This window comes from Triturus cristatus, chromosome 12 (genome assembly GCF_964204655.1).
Source record: "Triturus cristatus chromosome 12, aTriCri1.1, whole genome shotgun sequence".
In the NCBI taxonomy this organism is placed as follows: domain Eukaryota; kingdom Metazoa; phylum Chordata; class Amphibia; order Caudata; family Salamandridae; genus Triturus; species Triturus cristatus.
In genome coordinates, this window is record NC_140595.1 from 529819398 (window position 1) to 529837825 (window position 18428).

An 18428-nucleotide genomic window follows, 5' to 3' on the forward strand; every position below is an offset into this window, starting at 1 on the left:
CCGGAGTAGAATTTGGAGGATCTTGAAATTGTTTCTGAGGCAGAAGACTCTGACTCACACGACCACATCGCTCCAGGTCAACAAGTGAGTACAACTGCCCCTATCCCACCTGACAAAAAGAAGGCTACGGTCAAGACTTCGCCTGCTGGCCCCAGTCGCGACTGAAAGAAAGCTGCAGAAGCCCCGCCCCCGGCTCCGAAGACAAAGGAGAAGCCTTCTGGTGGCTCGGCACTAACCAAACCGCATATCAGTGCCCCACAGACACCATTGGCACCGAAGCCGGGAGCGCATCCAACTCCTGCAGTCCCCAGAAAACAATTGGCACCGAGCACCTCGGCGCCAAAGGAAAAGGCCTTGGACCTGAAACACAAACAATTCGGAGCCGAAAAAGATTTCGACATCGAGAGCGCATTCAACATGCAAACTAGGGGCTTCCATGGTATTCTTAGGGGACATTCCCCTAGAAGACATTTGTAAGGCAGCAACATGGTCTACAACACACACCTTCACCAAACACTATTATGTAGATGTGCAGGCAAAGCAACAAGCTTCTGTAGGCCAAGCTGTTCTTAGGACACTTTTTCAAACCACTGCAACCGATACAGGCGACCACCGCTAGGGGAGACACTGCTGTACAGTCTATGCTCAGAGTGTGAATTCTTCAGCTCATATGCCTCAAACGAAAAATGCTACTTACCAGTATGCATCTGTTCCTGGCATGTAGAGCTGCAGAGATTCACACGCCCACCCACCTCCCCGGAACCTGTATCTGTTCCAGTGTTATCTTACTTAGATACATTCTCATGGACATCTTTCTGTTTATTACAAACTCCATCATTTCCCTTCATGGCGAAAAACAATCTGAGGATGGAGTCGATGCCCATGCGCACTATCGTCCAAGGGAGGAGTCACCTATCTCATGACTACAAAAGACTTCTTCCAAGACAACAACAAGGTGCAAGCATCAGAGCTCAACACCAGATGACGATCTATGCACAGAGTGTGAATCTCTGCAACTCTACATGCCAAGAACAGATGCCTACTGGTAAGTAGCATTTTCCTTAACATTTTTGTGCTAGTTTAGAGGTACCTAGTTACACTCTGAGCAGTACCTCCTACTTGGTACCCCCAATTGGCCACCCTCTGCTCAATATATCCTCTCCTCCTAAGTTTATATTCTCTTCTGCTAGCAAATGTGGTGTTTCCAGTGCTTAACTATGGCTGATTACTTCATCCAGTTAATGCTCTATCACTCTACGCTTCCTCGTGCACCATTCCTTGCATTCATTTCTAAGCCATACCCATAACTTTCTTCCACTCCCAGGGTGCTTCTCAAGCTATCCCAGGCCTGCAGCATTTGTGGGAGTCGTGATTCCAAAATCTTGGTCCACTCTTCCTCTCCCGAATTCCCCAGGATGGCGCCCCTTGTCATCTGATAGGGTACCTATTCAGTTTACCTCCAGTGCATGTTTGAGGTGATATCTTCGTTGTAGTTTTTTGGCACCGAAGCCGGGAGCGCATCCAACTCCTGCAGTCCCCAGAAAACAATTGGCACCGAGCACCTCGGCGCCAAAGGAAAAGGCCTTGGACCTGAAACACAAACAATTCGGAGCCGAAAAAGATTTCGACATCGAAGCCGAAGGATTAAAAAAAACCTTCGAAGGTTGTAGAGCCCAAATCTAAACCTCGCTCGGACCCGTAAAAATCGGTGCCGAAAGCGACTACCGAAGACCGGATCCCATCGATCCAAAACGAAAAACACTCCAAGTGGACCCCAAAACAGGACATGTGGTTAGTGTTCAACACAAGAAGAGGAAATTGGACACCCCACACATTCCTGAGGTGCCTCCAAAGAAAAGACTGTGCTACTTCACCTCTACGACCCTCTTCTCCTGTTCTTCCTCCCAAGCCTTTCTCTCCACCACACTCTCCCATAATAACACCATACTCACCACCACCACAGGATGATGATGATTTAGGGGGTGGGGAAAGAAACAATGACCCTTTCATTGACCCTGATGATGGCACAGATGTACCACAGGATGATTGGGATGATTATGATGACCCAGTAGGCCCTTCAGACCTCCCAGACCCTGATGTATACCCAACAAAGCCATCTCCCCCAGGTGACAATATTGGTTTTAGCCAGCTTATAGATAGGGCTGCCCAGTACCATGGTGTTCAAATGTATTCGGATCCCGCAGAGGAGGACTTCCTAATAGATACCATCGAACAGTCACAAAATACTGTACAAACATTACCAATCCTAAAAGACGTTATTAAACACACCCCAGCCATATTCAAAGACCCTGTAAGGGTTAGAATTCACAACCCCAGAATTGACAACAAATATAAACCCGCTCCCAATGATCCTACCTACATCAAGGGTCAACTACCTTTGGATTCTCTAGTGGTCACCAATGCTACACAACGTGCCAACTCTCAAACCCGCGGTGATGCTACGCCTCCGGACAAGGAGTCTAAATTATTAGATGCTTCGGGCAAATGAGTTGCTGCCCAAGCAGCTAATCACTGGAGAATAGCCAATGCACAGGCATTACTTGCCAGGTATGATAGGGCTCATTACGGCCAACTAGAAACCCTATTGCAGCATTTGCCTCCTCAATATAAGACCCAGGCCAATGATTTAATTCAAGAACACAAATTATTAACTAATGCATCAGTCAAGTGTGCCCTTGATGCAGCAGACACTGCGTCCAGGTCCATTAACACTAGTGTGTTACTGAGAAGACATGCCTGGTTGCGCATCACTGGCTTCAAACAGGCGGTACAAACGACTACCCTCAATCTCCCGTTCAATCATGAACAACTGTTTGGCCCAGCTGCGGATACAGCCTTAGAAAAAAATGAAAAAGGACACGGAGACTGCTAAATCCATGGGAGTATTAGAGTCTCCATCCACACAAGGTTCCTTTCGGCGCTCCTTCTATAGAGGCGCATCCAAAAATATCAGTGCAGACACTGCTTCTTCCTCATACAAAAACCCCACACAAACCTCCCCTAACAGAGGATATTTTAGAGGTGAATACAGAGGAAATAACAAATAAGAGGCCGAGGTAACTACACTCACGCCTCTCCCTCTAATAAACAGTGACTTCCCTCCAGACCGTTCGACTCCGGTCGGAGGGAGACTCTCACAGTTCCTACCTGTCTGGAAATCCATCACCACAGAGAAGTGGGTGAGACAAATTATCCAGTATGGTTACTGCCTGGAACTTACAGCAACTCCACCCAATATACCACCCAAGCAGCGTCCAATGTCCACGGAACATCTGACACTCCTCAAACAAGAAGTTCTTTCACTGCTTCAAAAGCACGTCCCCATACAACATCAAGGACCAGGAGTTTACTCTACATTTCCTAATCTCCAAAAAGGACGGTACCCTGAGGCCAATATTGAACCTCAGACCCCTCAATCTCTACATACAGTCAGATCATTTTCACATGATCACTCTTCAACAAGTCCTTCCACTGCTTCAACAAGGCAACTTCCTTGCCACACTAGATCTCAAGGACTCCTACTTTCATATTCCCATTCACCCTGCTCACAGAAAATACCGAAGGTTCACACTGGACGGACAACACTATCAGTTCAAAGTCTTTCCATTTGGGATGACCACAGCACCCAGAGTGTTCACAAAGTGCCTTGCAGTAGTAGCAGCACACTTGCGAGGACAACAAATCCATGTATTTCCATACCTTGACGACTGGCTTATGAAAGCCAAGTCATACAACCAGTGTGTTCACCACACTCATCAAACCATTCAGCTACACAAATTGGGGTTCACAGTAAACTACACCAAGTCACACATTCAACCCTTCAACCCTCCTACATTCATCAGTATCTAGGAGCCACAATAGACACTTCCAGAGCTCTAGCATACCCCAATCCAGCAAGGATAGCCAGTATGCAAACCCTCCTCATCAAATTTCAGCCCCAACACACTCTTCCAGCCAGAGTGTTTATGCAACTCATAGGAATGATGGTCTCATGCATTTTCATTGTACCTCACGCAAGACTTCAGATGCGCCCTTTGCAGGAATGCTTAGCACATCAGTGGAACCAGGTTCAAGGTCAACTTGCAGATCTTGTGTTGGTGGACAGCTGCACACATCGCTCTCTGCAGTGGTGGAACACACAAAATCTTTCTAGAGGGCGGCCCGTTCCTAGAGGCGGTTCCACAGATTAGCCCATCTCCTAAACCACACAATTCAGGGCAGGTGGACCACTCCTCAAAAACGGTTCTACATCGATTACTTAGAATTACTGGCAATTTTTCTAGCTATAAAGTCGTTCTAAACACATCTCCTCAACAAAGCTGTCCTAATTCGCACAGACAATATTACAGTAATGTATTACATACAGAAACAAGGAGGAACACACTCTTTGCAGCTGTCTCATCTAGCGCAAAGTATATGAGATGGGCCATTCCACAAAACCTATCTTCTGTCAGAACATCTTCCAAGTGTGAACAAGCAGATGGCGGATCTGTTAAGTCGTCCGACTCAACAAATACACAAATGGGAACTTCATCCGCAAGTTCTTCAACCCCTCTTCCAGAGGTGAGGCCAACAAGACCTAGATCTGTTCGCCACACATGCAAACGCAAAATGCCCAACCTTCGCCGCCAGGTTCCCATACCCGTTGTCCAAGGGCAATGCGATATGGATGAACTGGTCAGGCAGATTTGCGTATGCTTTTCCGCCGCTCCCGCTCATTCCACTAGTAGTGCGCAACCTCAAACAACAGTCTCAAGATGATCTTAGATGCTCCAACATGGGCACGGCAACCATGATTCACAACACTGCTCGAATTCTCAGTAGTTCCACACCAAAAATTAGTTCTCACCCCAAAGCTGCTAACGCAGAACCATGGAGAGATAAGGCACCCAGATCCAGCACAACTGTATCTGGCTCCTGAAATCCTAGAGTTTGGTTACCTCAACTTCCCACCGGACTGTATGAACATTATTAAAGAACCCAGACGCCCCACTACTAGAGCTTGCTATGCAGCTAAATGGAGGAGATTCGTCATTTACTGCAATAATAATCAAAATTGACCCATTGGATGCTTCAATTCAAAACATTATCTGCTATCTGGCATACTCATCCATAAGATTACATCTGGCTGCCCTTGCCGCCTACCTACAAAACAGACCACATTTGTCATTGTTTAGAGTGCCTGCTATCAAAGCCTTTATGGAAGGCCTTAAAAGGATAATTCCACCCAGACTGCCACCCTCTCCAGTGTGGAACCTAAACATTATTCTTACTAGACTCATGGGTCCACCATTTGAGCCTTTACAAAAATGTGAATTACAATTCCTTACATGTAAAGTGGCTTTCCTTATCGCAATCCCATCTCTCAGGAGAGTAAGTGAGATCCAGGCTTTAACCATACAAGAACCATTCTTACAAATACATCGTAACAAGGTGGTTCTTAGGACAAATCTAAAATTCCTTCCCAAAGTAATCTCTGCTTTCCACTCTTAATCAGTAGAGTTGCCAGTATTTTTCCAAAATCCTGATTCTGTAGCGGAAAGGGCTCTTCACGCGCTCCACATCAAAAGAGCTTTACTTTACTACATAGGACTAAAAACTTTAGGAAAACAAAACAACTGTTTGTAGCCTTCTCTCCACTTCATAAAGGCAATCTAATTTCCAAAGCGGGAATTGCCAGGTGGATAGTAAAATGTATTCAAATATGCTATCAGAAAGCAAAACGTACATTAACAATTCCCACAAGAGCGCATTCAACATGCAAACTAGGGGCTTCCATGGTATTCTTAGGGGACATTCCCCTAGAAGACATTTGTAAGGCAGCAACATGGTCTACAACACACACCTTCACCAAACACTATTATGTAGATGTGCAGGCAAAGCAACAAGCTTCTGTAGGCCAAGCTGTTCTTAGGACACTTTTTCAAACCACTGCAACCGATACAGGCGACCACCGCTAGGGGAGACACTGCTGTACAGTCTATGCTCAGAGTGTGAATTCTTCAGCTCATATGCCTCAAACGAAAAATGCTACTTACCAGTATGCATCTGTTCCTGGCATGTAGAGCTGCAGAGATTCACACGCCCACCCACCTCCCCGGAACCTGTATCTGTTCCAGTGTTATCTTACTTAGATACATTCTCATGGACATCTTTCTGTTTATTACAAACTCCATCATTTCCCTTCATGGCGAAAAACAATCTGAGGATGGAGTCGATGCCCATGCGCACTATCGTCCAAGGGAGGAGTCACCTATCTCATGACTACAAAAGACTTCTTCCAAGACAACAACAAGGTGCAAGCATCAGAGCTCAACACCAGATGACGATCTATGCACAGAGTGTGAATCTCTGCAACTCTACATGCCAAGAACAGATGCCTACTGGTAAGTAGCATTTTCCTTAACATTTTTGTGCTAGTTTAGAGGTACCTAGTTACACTCTGAGCAGTACCTCCTACTTGGTACCCCCAATTGGCCACCCTCTGCTCAATATATCCTCTCCTCCTAAGTTTATATTCTCTTCTGCTAGCAAATGTGGTGTTTCCAGTGCTTAACTATGGCTGATTACTTCATCCAGTTAATGCTCTATCACTCTACGCTTCCTCGTGCACCATTCCTTGCATTCATTTCTAAGCCATACCCATAACTTTCTTCCACTCCCAGGGTGCTTCTCAAGCTATCCCAGGCCTGCAGCATTTGTGGGAGTCGTGATTCCAAAATCTTGGTCCACTCTTCCTCTCCCGAATTCCCCAGGATGGCGCCCCTTGTCATCTGATAGGGTACCTATTCAGTTTACCTCCAGTGCATGTTTGAGGTGATATCTTCGTTGTAGTTTTATGGGATGCATAAACAGTTGTCCCTCTTGATTTGAATATGTGCTTGCTAGGAGCACACTTGTCATGTTGACCATTCATTTTCGTATTCTCACGTTCATGCATTTTCCTTTAAGTATACTGAAACTGAAGTTATAATAGTGGATTACCAAAGGTTTGAATATATTTGAAGTTATTTCTGCAGTTTTTTTTAAGTTCAATACAGGCCAATATTTTTGTAGCGAGACCACTATTTCAAGATGTTTGTCTATTTGATACTATGTTTCCCGGAAAGTTTGTTTTTCAGTCGCTTCGGAGAAGTGGGGGATGGTTGGGTTGGGCCGAGAACAGCCATGTCCTCTCCACCATGAGCCTGAAGATTAGGGGAACAGATCTCGGAATTAGAGGTGGGGGGGGGGGCACAGTTACTGGAACTGTAGTTAGGGGCTTTCTAATGAGATTCTTGTCTGCATGAAAACACAGAACCATGCAGAAATGCGCCTTCACAATAGATCACAGTGATATGGCATCGCAATGGCAGTAATGTGTACTACATATACCAAATCACATAAAAGATTGCAACTAACTGTTCAATTGGTTGAAGAAGGGAATAGATTAGAGCATCTCTTTGTAGGGCTGAATAAGGGTCAAAGATCCAGGAATTATGCTTGCACTTTCATATAAATTAAAGAAATGAGGAGTGCGGCTGCACTTTAAGCTCAGAAGGCAATTTTAGGAGGGATCTAAAGGAGGCCTAGGTTAAAAGTAGTGAACGGTTTGATGCGTAAACCTCATTTCAAAGGTTGCCTACTTAGCTTATGAAGACCACATATATTAAATTGATTACTGTATATGGCTGAATTTACTTCCCTGTTAATGCTTTTCGTTTGGTGCATTCCACTATGAAACAGAAATGTTTAGGTAGGCTGTGTCTCTTCCCCCCCCCCCCCCACCCCCCCCAAGTACTTATTCATGGTTTATGCTATATTCGCATGCGCTCACCCAGCTCCCCAACAGCCTTTTGATGTTTGAAGCACCATTGTTTTATCTTTACCTGCGTGTGGTCATCTTTCTTGTATCTCTGTGCTCCAGCTACATCCTCACCCTTTGAGAAGAGGAAGCAGTCTGGCAGTGAAGCCAGTGCCCATGCATGTTGACAGTGGTGGGTGGAGTCACTGTCTCGAGACGCGGGGTCTTCTTGAATTGGTCTGTGCACGCACATGCCCAGCACTTAGTAGGGAGGGTGGGGGGGATGGCATGTGGGTCTTTGGCATTACGTGCCATGAACAGATGCTTACAGGGTAGGCAACATTTTCCTTTTTTTGGTCTCAAAAGTCCAAATTTTTACAGTGTCCTCTGGACGAAGTAGCCGGCTGAAAAGCTGTATAACTTTATCATGTAAGTAATTTTATTACAATCAAAAATGTCTTGGCTAGTGGCAGGCTTAATAGCTAATGCTCAGCAACGTAGACTCAGACCATATAAGTATACTGCAAACCTGAATTAACTCCATTGAGCACCCCAAGCATATGAACGGTTCCTCCGGCTGAAAATAAAGGCTGGAATTGCCAGCAGAAAGAACACCTCCAAGGGATATGGGTAAGTAGAGGTGAGGTTTGGATCCACCCAGAAATAGCCAGAGATTCGAGAGAGAACTGTGGACTGGCACAACCAGATACCTCTTGCTCTTGAAGTGAAGCTTCCACGACTGTACATTACCAAATGTATTAACTGCATCTTCAGTGGTTACTTTAGATTACACGTTATTAGTTGTCACATGTGGTCCCAATCAAGTGTTTCAACCAGATTTGGCTTAATGAAATCTCTTGCGGCATTCATATGACAAAATTATATTGGAGCGATGATTCGAATGAGAGACCAAGGTGCAGTGTGTGTAATTGCTCAAATTACAGTAGGAAAAAGAGAAAATGCCCGGCGCTACTTCTCAGTTCCCTGTTTTCTTTTCAGGGAATGTTCCATACATTAAATCATGAACTGAGAAAAACACAAATTGAATGTCCATATAAATCCTTTTTTAGGTCGCGCCTGGCATCAGCAGCGTGCATGCGCTGCTCAATACAGTTTCTGAAGGGACTTTAAGCCCCGCACTTGTTTCCAATTGGCACACGTCATCGTTTATGTTAAACGACGGCGCTTGATTGGAAATCGGGCTTTTGGCTTACCGCCTTGTCCACTTTTAGGATGGCCCATCTGGACAGGGAGACGCCATCTTTGTTTAGGATGATGTAGGAGGGTGTGCTTTTAGCTTGTTTACTAGCTTCTGGTTGGGAATTGTGCTTCTTTGTTACCGCCCCTGCTTGTTTTTTTTGTGCAACTGCTCCTCGCGTAATGGCAGAGCCGAGTCACAAGCTCTTTACAGCACAGATGGTCTGCCTTTCCAGTGCTCCGCTCGGAACTCAGCTTTGCCATTATTTCAACTTTAAATCCAGTTTGTATACGAATAGGGTCTCTGCATTCTGCAGCGCGCACATGTGAGTTGAGCTCACACTGTGCGTATACCTGTGTGTTCTCTGAACTATGGGCACCGTGTAAGCTTGTGTGATTGGCACATGCTGTATGTAAACATGGCAGAGTGTGTGTTGCTGTTCAACAGAAGCCTTGCCCTTTCCAAGAGGTGGGCATAGCCTTTCCCTGGCTCAAGGCGGGTGAAACACGATACGTCCCTTCTCAAATGAGAAAGGACTGTGCATTGATCTGCAATTCTTTTCACAAAAAATTGGTCTTTTCCTTGGCTTTTGACCCGAGAAGTCTCTTCAGCTTTCAGGAGATTCCCCTGCAATTATTTCTACATACACAAGTATGTGACGTCACATGATTGACACAGAACCATCCGAGCCTGGTGTGAGCGCACACTGTCTGCTTGAGTCTGGTGCAAGCAGGGGGCACGGGCAGACTGGCCTTCACGAGCCTAGTGCTAACAGCGCTGCTATGATGACGCCTGAGAAACTCCCGATAAGCCAGTGCTGCAAAAAGCACAGTGGAACCGGGGCAGTGGCAGCGTCTCTAAAGGCAGAAGGGCTGGGGGGAGTGGGGTGGTAAGGATTCATTAACATGTCAATGAGGACTGAGCATCTGCAGTACTTCCAACATGCGGAACAAGTTACTATTAATAACTACGTCCACACTTAATGACTAAAACTGCATTGTGTGGAGTGACACTCATTTCAAAAGAAGACGTACATTTTAAATACAAGTCAGAACGAAGTTAGTGCTGCAGATTTAAAGTGGCATCCCCATAATGTAAAGTGGCCGCTATCCTAGCAACAAAGTATAAATATTGTTAATAAACAATCAGTAGTAACCAACCAACCGACTGAAACACTCACAAGGAAAACGCATGTTCACTCCTCAGATCCAGCACTTTAAGACCAGTTTCTAAATATACTTTTCTAGCAAAAAAAAGAAAAGCAAAAAACTGCAGCTGATCAAGAGTGGGCATAAGTTGAAGGAAAACAAGAACCGGAGGACTAGTAATTCGGGTTTAGACTAATGGAATGCCACCTCCCGACCCCCCCCCCCCCCCCATACCCTCACACCTCTTGATGAATGTCCAGATCACTGCAACTTTAGTAAAACAAGCATTGGAATAGCTAATAGGTCTCGCCTTTGGAACCTTATAAGTGTTTAGCCAGAGCTATTGGCTTTGTCAATGTATTTACGCTCTGCTGTAAAGCAGCATGTGTGTTCGTGTTTTTATGAATAAACATTTATGTAGCTTGGTACAGTGATGCAGTATTGCAGCAGGGGATACAAGGGAGATGTCCTGGCTTGTGGTAAATTCACCATAACACGCTTCGCATATAGGCAATGTGGTAATGCTGCCAGTTTACGTCGTCCGGGCTACAAAACGGGCCGCTATTGCATATTTGTCATATTTTTCATGCCAGAAATCACACTCTGTTGTACATAGTAAAATTTGTGCTGGGAAAAATCGGCAGGTCCGTGTTCAAGACACGTGTTTTTGATTTGTGAGAACTCCTGTGGTTATCATCCCGATCAAAATGATGGAAAAAGTCAGGTGCATCTTGTCATCAGTATAATGCGGGTTCCAAACAGTGTACCATCAAAAGCACACAGCAGAAATGCATAATGCAAAAACGCATGCCACCAAAAGTGCAACCAATGAAAAGTACACAGCAAAAACGCATACCACCATGGCAATGCGTCCGTGAGACTAGCCCTGTGGTGGGAGAGGGACAGTTGAGAGGCGCCATGAGGAAACAATCTCTCGGCATGCTGTGGCGGGGGCGGGGGAGCGCATTCCAGGCGGGGGAGCGGGCCCTTTGAAGTATGATGCCGAGGCTGTGGCTACACGTGCTCACGCCAGTGGGCTGAAGCGCTTCCCCAAATGGATTGCACGGCGGCACGATGCACGTGATTGTGCGCGTGCTCGCCATGCAATCCACTTTTGGGAGCACTTTGAAATGCCCCTCTTACTAGAGTCTCGCATAGCGATTGCGTAAACGCAATAGCTAGGCGAGACCTAAAAATAATACTTTTCATTCCACTTCTTCTCAAGCATTGCAGAAACTATAAGAAATTTTTTAAGTTCATTCTTTTTTTAATAGGGTCGTGCGGTTCTATATAATGTGTTATTGGTTGCATATAAGGTAACAAAGATACTTATAACACTTTTTTTATTATAACTTTTCAACATGATGCACAGCAGCCATGCTGCTTTGCAGCATAGCTTAAATACATTAGCAAATCCAATAGCTCTGGCTAAACACTTATACGGTTCCAAAGGCGTGACCTATTGGCTATGCCAATACTTGTTATTGCATGTCCTTCTCTTGGACACTTGAAACAGTTCGCCTTCAGTTGATACGAACACAGGTATTACAATTTAACAGGTACACGGGTATACATCTTCATATAAATGTAATGATTCGAAACGGCCAACACGTGTTTCGCGAGAAAATCTCGCTTAGCAGAAAAGATTCCAAGCAAACTTTATTCTAAACACATGATATCTGGTTCCCACAATTCTTCGTGATCCAATGCTTCATTCAGTGGTTTCCTTCAATAGCATGCTTAGGCTATAGCCTCCCGTCAGTGTAAATACCATCACTTATAAGGATATTATATGGACATTCAATTTGCAATTTGTGTAATTGCTATTAATGAGTTTGTTGGCGTATGAGCTAGTTCAAGTGTTGGGATGGAGGAATGGACTTTCTCTTCTGCCCTCATTATCCTCGATAAATCCAAAGTCTTGAAGCTAAAATAGAGGAGACGGCTCTTGCTTGGATCTATTCGTACCTACACAATAGAACAAATATTATACATACTCCTCCGTTCTCTTCTAAACTATACTGTATTAAAGCAGTAGTCTATCAAGGCTCAATCATCTAGCTCATGCTTTTCAACATCTTTTTGAAAACATTACCAGATCTGATCAATAAATACAACTATGCAGATGAGCGATACTTCTGAAATTGGAAAACATGCTTGGAACATTGAAAATGTTCAGTTACCTTTTGAGCCGTTGACCAATGAATGACATGGAGCCACCTAAAACTGAATGCCTTCAAAATTGAAATGCTTCCTCCTGGTGATTGGAAAACCTACGAGCTTTGCGTCTGGCCTATCTAGCTGCTAGACACTTCCGACATGTAAAGCCACATGCACACATCTCCCTTGCCGTGAGAGCCATAAATTGGTTACCATTTGCCAGAAGATCCTACTTCAAGCTGCTTTATAATGCTCACAATGCATTACATGGCAAAGCACTACTCTTCATGAAGAAGAAAATCAGCAAACGCATACAACAAAGGATCATACGCTCAAGAACGGTTCTCTCCTCAATATTCCTACATACGAGGAAAAAACCACGAGTGGAACATCTTTCTCTGCTCAAGCAGCCAAACTATGGAAGTCACTACTCACACACATAAGATCCACTGACAACCATCTTAGCTTCTGAAGATTAGTCAAGAGCTGGTTCTTCCCAACATAACAATGCTCACAACAGTGTGCCACAACATTATGCTCTGACATGACAGACTAAACTTTTTATGGTTTAGAGATGAAGTTGTTATACATGTATCATTGAACTAGGTTTCCTGTTATAGGCAGATACATTTATATATGGGAAATAATTATATTACACTCCTATATATATGTGTATCCGGCAGTGACATGATTGCTGCTACTATGTACATATAGTTGGATATATAGAATTTATGCCTGCTCCTGAAACTTTAAGAAGTGTCATGAAAATATTTGCATAATTCAACACAAGATAAATGTATATATCAACCATGTAAATATTGCTGCTTCTCTGCACATATGGGTATTTTGTTAAAGAGGGATTTTCTCTAGATAATAGAACTGTAACAGGTGTAAGTTAATTTCTTTTTTTTCCCAATTTATAATCCTCCTTTCAACCACTGTCCCATTCCTCCTCTCTGACTCAGGCCAAACATTTGACTAGCCCCCCCCCCCCCTCCGACTTCATTCTCAAATGTTCCTTTGCTTTTGCCACCATGTCACCCAGGTAACACACACACAACCACTACTTATAAGCACTTCATATTTCCCCTTTCAAATCTGTTTTCATCATTCTATCTCCACTGTAAACTCTACTATACATAGGAGAAACTAGGAGCACAAACCTAACACAACTAATACAAAGAGGTAACAAACCAATGCCCTTCAACACATCGTCATGGGTAATAAGATCTAAATAAAAAAAAATTCAATTACAATTTACTGCTGCAGGTAGAGCATCATTTCCTATGCCACTTTTATCTCAAATATAACATTGCCTGGATAATCTTGGAAAATGTAACAGTTTTCAAACTGCTTTTGAAGTCCGATGTTGTTCAGGCAAATCATGTTAGAGAGGCATCCATGAATTTCATTACCTGTCTTATGTTAACAGGCCTGGAGGGGAAATCAACCCTGGGGAAGATGAGGTGGAAGGACTTAAACGACTGATGACCGAGGTATGTCTCAATTTTTTTCAAAGCCTTCATATGTTAATTGATTTCTCTGTAAGCAAGATTCCCTGTGTCCTGTTAGGAGCATGACCTTTCCACTTTCAATTCTTCCTTTCCCTGATGCATATTGATTTAAACATTGCTTAACTACAGCTCCTGATCAAATACAACCTGAAGCTCCTTAGAATATTTTTCTCCTTGTCTATCTCGAAGCGTTAGTTTTTTCGCCAATGCAGGATTCTCAAATCCTCGTAACTTTTTTTTAGGCTGACTAAATCAAGTGGTATTTGTGCAGCTCGGTTACTCTTTGCCTTGCTATTTGTAAAATATGGTGAAACTTAAACAGATCTTCCATGTAGAATTCTGTTGCCAAATGGAGTATGTATTTTTTATTCCAGGGCTTTCGTAACATGCTACATACCACCTTACAAAGGTACGGCAATGATTTGAAGTAACAGTTCTTACTAGACGATAGTGATCAGTGTGGACAATCGAGGGCAAATTAATGAATAATAATCCTGCTGAAGGGTGGAATCTAGCATTCAGAGCCTTCTTACCTGTGTAGGGATGATCCATGTGTAATCCTTGAAGTGAATGAATAAATGAGTTGAGTACTTGGCCTGGAATTGTAGATATAAAAATCCCTAGTCATCTAACTTGCTGCTATTTAGTAACATTCTCTGGAATATACGTCTGTGGTATGTTCTCCTTTTAAAAAAAAAAAAAAATCTTTATTAATTTTGCTCATGGTCACAGACAGAATACAACCAAAATTGCAATGCACAGTGAGTAAATCCAGTGCATGGTGTCCAAACCAGTCAACAGAGTGAACCACGGGCAGACTCATTTCTGACCCCCACCTCCGCCCGGGCACCCCGAAATCTCTTCCACGGTCCCCATACCCCTTTGCCATTTTTTTGCACAGCCCCTGGCCTTATATATGGTTTCTTCGGCCCTCTGACACCAATCCAAGTCTCTGAGCCATTGGTCCCATTGCGGCGGCTACTGCGCCCCCCAGCAGCTGGCAATGTTGCGTTTCGCTACCCCGGCCGCCAGTGCAAGCCATATTCCGTCATACCTGGATCAGTCTATAGGGCCTTAGATCATGAGAAAAAGCCATTTGGGCTTTACTGGGACCGGTGAGCCCACCACGGCCGACATCGTCTGCGCCACCTTCGTCCAAAAGGGTACTATGTTCGGGAACTCCCAGAGGATAAGATAAAATGACCCCTCTTCCTGACATCCCCGCGCGCATAATGTGGACAGGCCTCTGCCCCATGTGAAAAGATGAGTACGCGGGTAATACACACGATGCAGGATTTTAAACTGCACGAGGCGGAACCTCACCTGAATGCCCACCTCACGCGGGCTTTGCAAGGCGTCCTGCCAGTCGTCGTCCTCGAGGCGACCTATGTCTCCCTCCCATCTCTCCCGCCGGGACACAAGTGGGTCAGGCATGTTATTAATGAGTTTACGATAAATGGTCGCCGTAGGCCTGCCTATGATGGGATCCAGCAAAAGCCTGTCCTCCATGGGAGAATACTCTGTGATGGAAACGTCAGGGCCCACCTGGGACCGCAGGGCATGCCTAAGGCGAAGGTAGTGGAACCGCTGCGACTCGTGCATTTGGTATTGTTGTTGGAGGTACTCAAAGGACCTGGGGGCATCTCTATTCCAGACGTCACCTAGATATTCTATCCCAATTAACATCCAGCCCTTAAAGCCCACAAGTCTCTTAACCTCAGGCAGGTGATTTCCCCCCCCCCCCCCCCCCCCCCTCCCCACCCACAAAGGGGTCCTCCCGGTCAGGGCACCTGCCCATCCCAGGAAGCGATTCGCCTCCCGCCAGCACTGCAGTACCACCCCCATATGTGAAGGCAAATCTCCGCGCCAGCGACGTGAGTAGAGGAGCGGCTCACAAGTACCTCCCGGCATGACATACCTGTCTACCCGATAGGCTGACTCCGAACTCGGCGCATATACCCAATCATTGACCACCTGCAGTTGGGAAGCCCAGTAGTATAGTTGGACGTCCGGAAGGGCCAACTCTCCATCGTATACTTCTCTCGTGAGTTTCCGCATCGTGACCCTCGGGCTGCCGCCCCCCCCCCACAGTAGCGCGCGGATCAAGTGAGATATTCACTTGAACACCTCCCTCGGGGCTGGATATGGTGTGTTCTGCAGGACATATAACAACCTCGGCAGAGCCAGCATTTTGAACAGAGTGGCACGCCCGGCGAGTGTAAGAGGCAGGCACTTCCAGTGAACCACATCCGAGGCCAACCTCGCCAACAGCGGTTCAAGATTTTTAGATAGGAGTTCACCACTATTTCTAGTAACGTAAATCCCCAAGTACCAGAAACCGTCTGTTACTATCGATGCCGAGCAGCCCCTCTGAATTCTATGTGGCGGGCCCGAAAGGGGATAGATGAGAGACTTGGACCAATTAATTGAGAAGCCAGAGTAGCTCCCAAACAACTCGAAGAGATGCCTGTGCAATCAAGGGGTATGGGCGGGCCATATAGAGGACGATATCATCTGCGTATAATGAAATGCGCTCTTCCCAATCATCAGTGTGCGCCACGCCCCAGAAAGACCTGTCCTGCCTGATCCAATGCGCTAGCAGCTCGAGAGCGAGGGCAAAAAGAAGCGGGGACAAGGGACACCCCTGCCTTGTACCCCTGCGCAGGGGGAACGTTCGGGACATTGCGCCGTTCAGCCTCACCCTTGCTACCGGCCGCTCATACAGTAGTAGCACCCAGCTACAGAAAACCGGGCCAAAGCCCAGCTTCTGAAGAACCATAAATAGGTAGGGCCACTCGATACTGTCAAAGGCCCTCGTTGCATCTAGGGACATCAGGGCCGTTTGAGTATCACCCACTGCCTCAGTCATGTACAGGACTCCATATAGCCTTCTCAAATTATGCCGGTTGCTCCTATGGGGCATGAAACCTGATTGGTCAACATGGATCAGGTCCGGCAAGACCGATAATAATCGCATTGCCGAGGCCTTGGCCAAAACCTTGGCCTCCATGTTGAACAGCGAGATGGGCCGGTATGATGAGCATAGGTCCACCGGTTTCCCAGCCTTGTGTATGACCACTATCGTGGCTTCCCGCTGATCTGGTGTGTGCCCACCCACCTCCCGGGCCTCGAGAAACATGCACCGTAGCGGGTCAAGAATCACTCTAGCTTGATCCTGTATAATTCCACCGGGATCCCATTGGGCCCCTGTGCCTTCCCTGCCTGCAGGGAGTTAAGAGCCTCACCGAGTTCCGCCCCCGTTAGAGCTGAATCCAGACGGCGTGTTTGTTCCTGAGATAGAGTAGGAAGTGCGAAATCCCGCAAGAACTCCTCACAATCCCGCTCTGACCTAGTACAGTCCGGGGAGTAGACCCCCTCATAGTAGGACGCAAATGCTTCCGCTATGGCCACACCCGTGTCAACCAACGACCCGGAAGCAACCCTCCCCTTCGCCACCCAGGAACGCTCACGATGACGGCGCTCGAGCCATGCCAGAAGCTTCATACTTTTGTCCCCTGCATCATAAATCCTCCGCTGCATGGCCAGAGAATAGGCCCGGGCCTCGCCTTCGGCCAATGACCGAAGTTCCTGCTGCTTGAGCGCCAGGGCATGGGCCAGGTCAGTTGAGTGGGTCCCACCCACCCTGCACGCCATCTCCTCCACGTCCCGTTCCAGTTGCATAATCTGCCGCACTTCCTACTTTTTTTGGACTCCAATTAGCGCCTGGGCCTGGCCCCTAAGGACCGTTTTATACGGTTCCCACACGGTAAGCTGGAAGTCCACCGAACCCTGATTCTCAGCAAAATACTGCAGAGAGCATTCCCGCAGCTTATCTCTTATGGAGTCGTCCCAAAGGCGCCAAGGGTCCAGCCTGGGGAAGGCCGCCCTAATGGTTGGCGCCCCCCAGAAGGACCGCCCCCCACTGGGGAGTGGTCTCAAATTCCACGGGCCAGAATGCAAGAGTCTGCAAAATCCCCCAAATGGTCCTCCCTCGCCAAAATATGATCTATTCTTGAAAAGGACCCATGTCTAGCTGAGTAGAACGTATATTGCCTTAGGGAGGGATGGTGCGAGCGCCATACGTCTTCAAGGCCCATCGCGGTCGCAAAGCCCCCGCAGTCCCATTTCCCCCCTATTGCCCGCTCTCGCCCCTGAACGATCGCAGTCAGCATCCATGACCGCGTTTGTGTCACTTACGAGCACGAGGGTGCCCTGGGGGAGGCCCATCAGGTGCGCCCCTAGCTTCCGAAACGTCGAGGCATGCAGACCGGGCGGAACATAACACGAGCAATGAACTAGTAGCCTCCCCTCCCATCTAGCTGCCACCGAAGCCATACACTCGGAGTCCTCCGTCCAAGCGCCATTAAGGATCAGGGGCAGTGCAGTTCGGACAAGGATCCCAACCCCCCCTAGATCCCGACGTGAATCCCGAATGGGCCACCAACTTGTAGCCAAAACGGTCTAAGGCCTTACACCTGTTACCTTGAAGGTGCGTCTCTTGGAGCAGCTCCACATCCGGGGAATGGCGCTTCAAATGTTGTAGTACCAAAGTTCTCTTGATCTTGCCTAACCCATTAACATTCCACGTCCAGATTCGTAGTTGT

The 18428-nt window shown here is 46.4% G+C and overlaps 1 protein-coding gene across 3 annotated transcripts in view; it reads left to right on the forward strand.

Annotated features, from left to right (window-relative positions):
• Nucleotides 1-18428, forward strand: part of NUDT21 (nudix hydrolase 21) — a 200835-nt gene that overhangs the window by 115151 nt on the left and 67256 nt on the right. For all 3 annotated transcript variants that reach the window (XM_085640147.1, XM_085640146.1, XM_085640145.1), the window contains exon 3: nt 13743-13806. In XM_085640147.1, the coding sequence (XP_085496273.1) occupies nt 13743-13806 (64 nt within the window). The remainder of the gene's footprint in view (nt 1-13742; nt 13807-18428) is intronic.